The 1,287-nt window shown below is 35.3% G+C and overlaps 1 protein-coding gene across 1 annotated transcript in view; it reads left to right on the forward strand.

Annotated features, from left to right (window-relative positions):
• LOC119586137 (chitin deacetylase 7-like) overlaps positions 1-678 on the forward strand; it is a 3,645-nt gene extending 2,967 nt beyond the window's left edge. The window contains exon 7 of the mRNA XM_037934829.1: positions 29-678. Within this exon, the coding sequence (XP_037790757.1) occupies positions 29-326 (298 nt within the window). The 3' untranslated portion in view covers positions 327-678. The remainder of the gene's footprint in view (positions 1-28) is intronic.
• Positions 679-1,287: the final 609 nt, after the last annotated feature.

A 1,287-nucleotide genomic window follows, 5' to 3' on the forward strand; every position in this document is an offset into this window, starting at 1 on the left:
TCATGACGTACTTATCACCTACGCCTCCCAACAGATTCCTGCAGTACCTGGCAACCAAGCCCGATGTTTATGTTGTGTCCCTGAACCGCGTGTTGGAATGGATGAAGAACCCCGTCCCCGTCAGCCAACTTGGTTCCCAAACAGCCTTCAGGTGCCCCTCCTTCGACCCAGAAACCAACTGCCCTGATATTAGCAACTATCAGTTTGATGAGTCACACAATCTTCCCGACCATATTAGCACCATGTCTATGGCCTCCTGCACGAAGCCCAAGCCCAAGTATTATCCTTGGCTCCATAACCCTTACGGCAACGAGACGATTGCTTAAAGGATTAGGATGAAGGAAGTGGAATCGTCTACACATGAAAAGTAGTAGTACTATTGTGTGAAAAGAGTAAAAGTAGAGAAAATATTAAAGTCCTTTTCTTTAATGGTTGACGTCAGGTTTCGCCGGACTGGGAAACAAATTTATGATCTATAAGAATGTGAATAATCCTTGTATGAGAAGCATTTTGTGATCAAGAAGGATTTTTTAAAAGTGAGAATAATGTACAGGTTAAAAGTAATAAGAAAAGAACCAAAAAAATAAATATATATTAAGGCATTGAATATATTAATGTATTCCTATACTTCTTTCTAGACTAATGTCTTTATCCCAGGAATAGATAGGCCAAACATTTTTTTGTAGTTTATTATCCTTTCAAAACATGAAACCGGTACAGGATGGAAACAATCCTTGAATGAGACGCCTTGTGCGATCACGAAAGATAAAACAGAATTATTAAAAAATAAAGGGATAAAAAAAACTCTAAGGTTTATTTGCAGTTTAAGAACAATTAAAAATAATAGTGATAAAAGTGAAGGGATAGAATATATAACTGCCTTTGTTTCTGTACTCGCAACTCCCTTTGTGTCTAAACTAATGTGTCTGGCAATGAATAACTTTGTCTAGGGATACTTAATATAATACACGTGACGATATAAATGAAATAGGGATAGACTAGCTTACACTAATAGTTAATTGTTGAAGTAACTTAAATATGTCGAAGAAAAAAAAACAGACCACGTTTATTATTGATAAGATATATATAAGAAATATTAAGAAATATAAAAGCTTATCTGTCGCAAAAAGGGAAGTGGAAATGTACTTAGTCAACCATGTATGGTTTTGGTTGTATTACATATTCGTAAAAAAAATGTCTACGAGTCTTATCGATTTCGTTTATGCATTCAGATGTTTTACATGCGTTAATATCTGTAAAAGAGAAGCAGGTAGAAGAATTTAAATG

Source organism: Penaeus monodon, chromosome 21 (genome assembly GCF_015228065.2).
Source record: "Penaeus monodon isolate SGIC_2016 chromosome 21, NSTDA_Pmon_1, whole genome shotgun sequence".
Taxonomy (NCBI): domain Eukaryota; kingdom Metazoa; phylum Arthropoda; class Malacostraca; order Decapoda; family Penaeidae; genus Penaeus; species Penaeus monodon.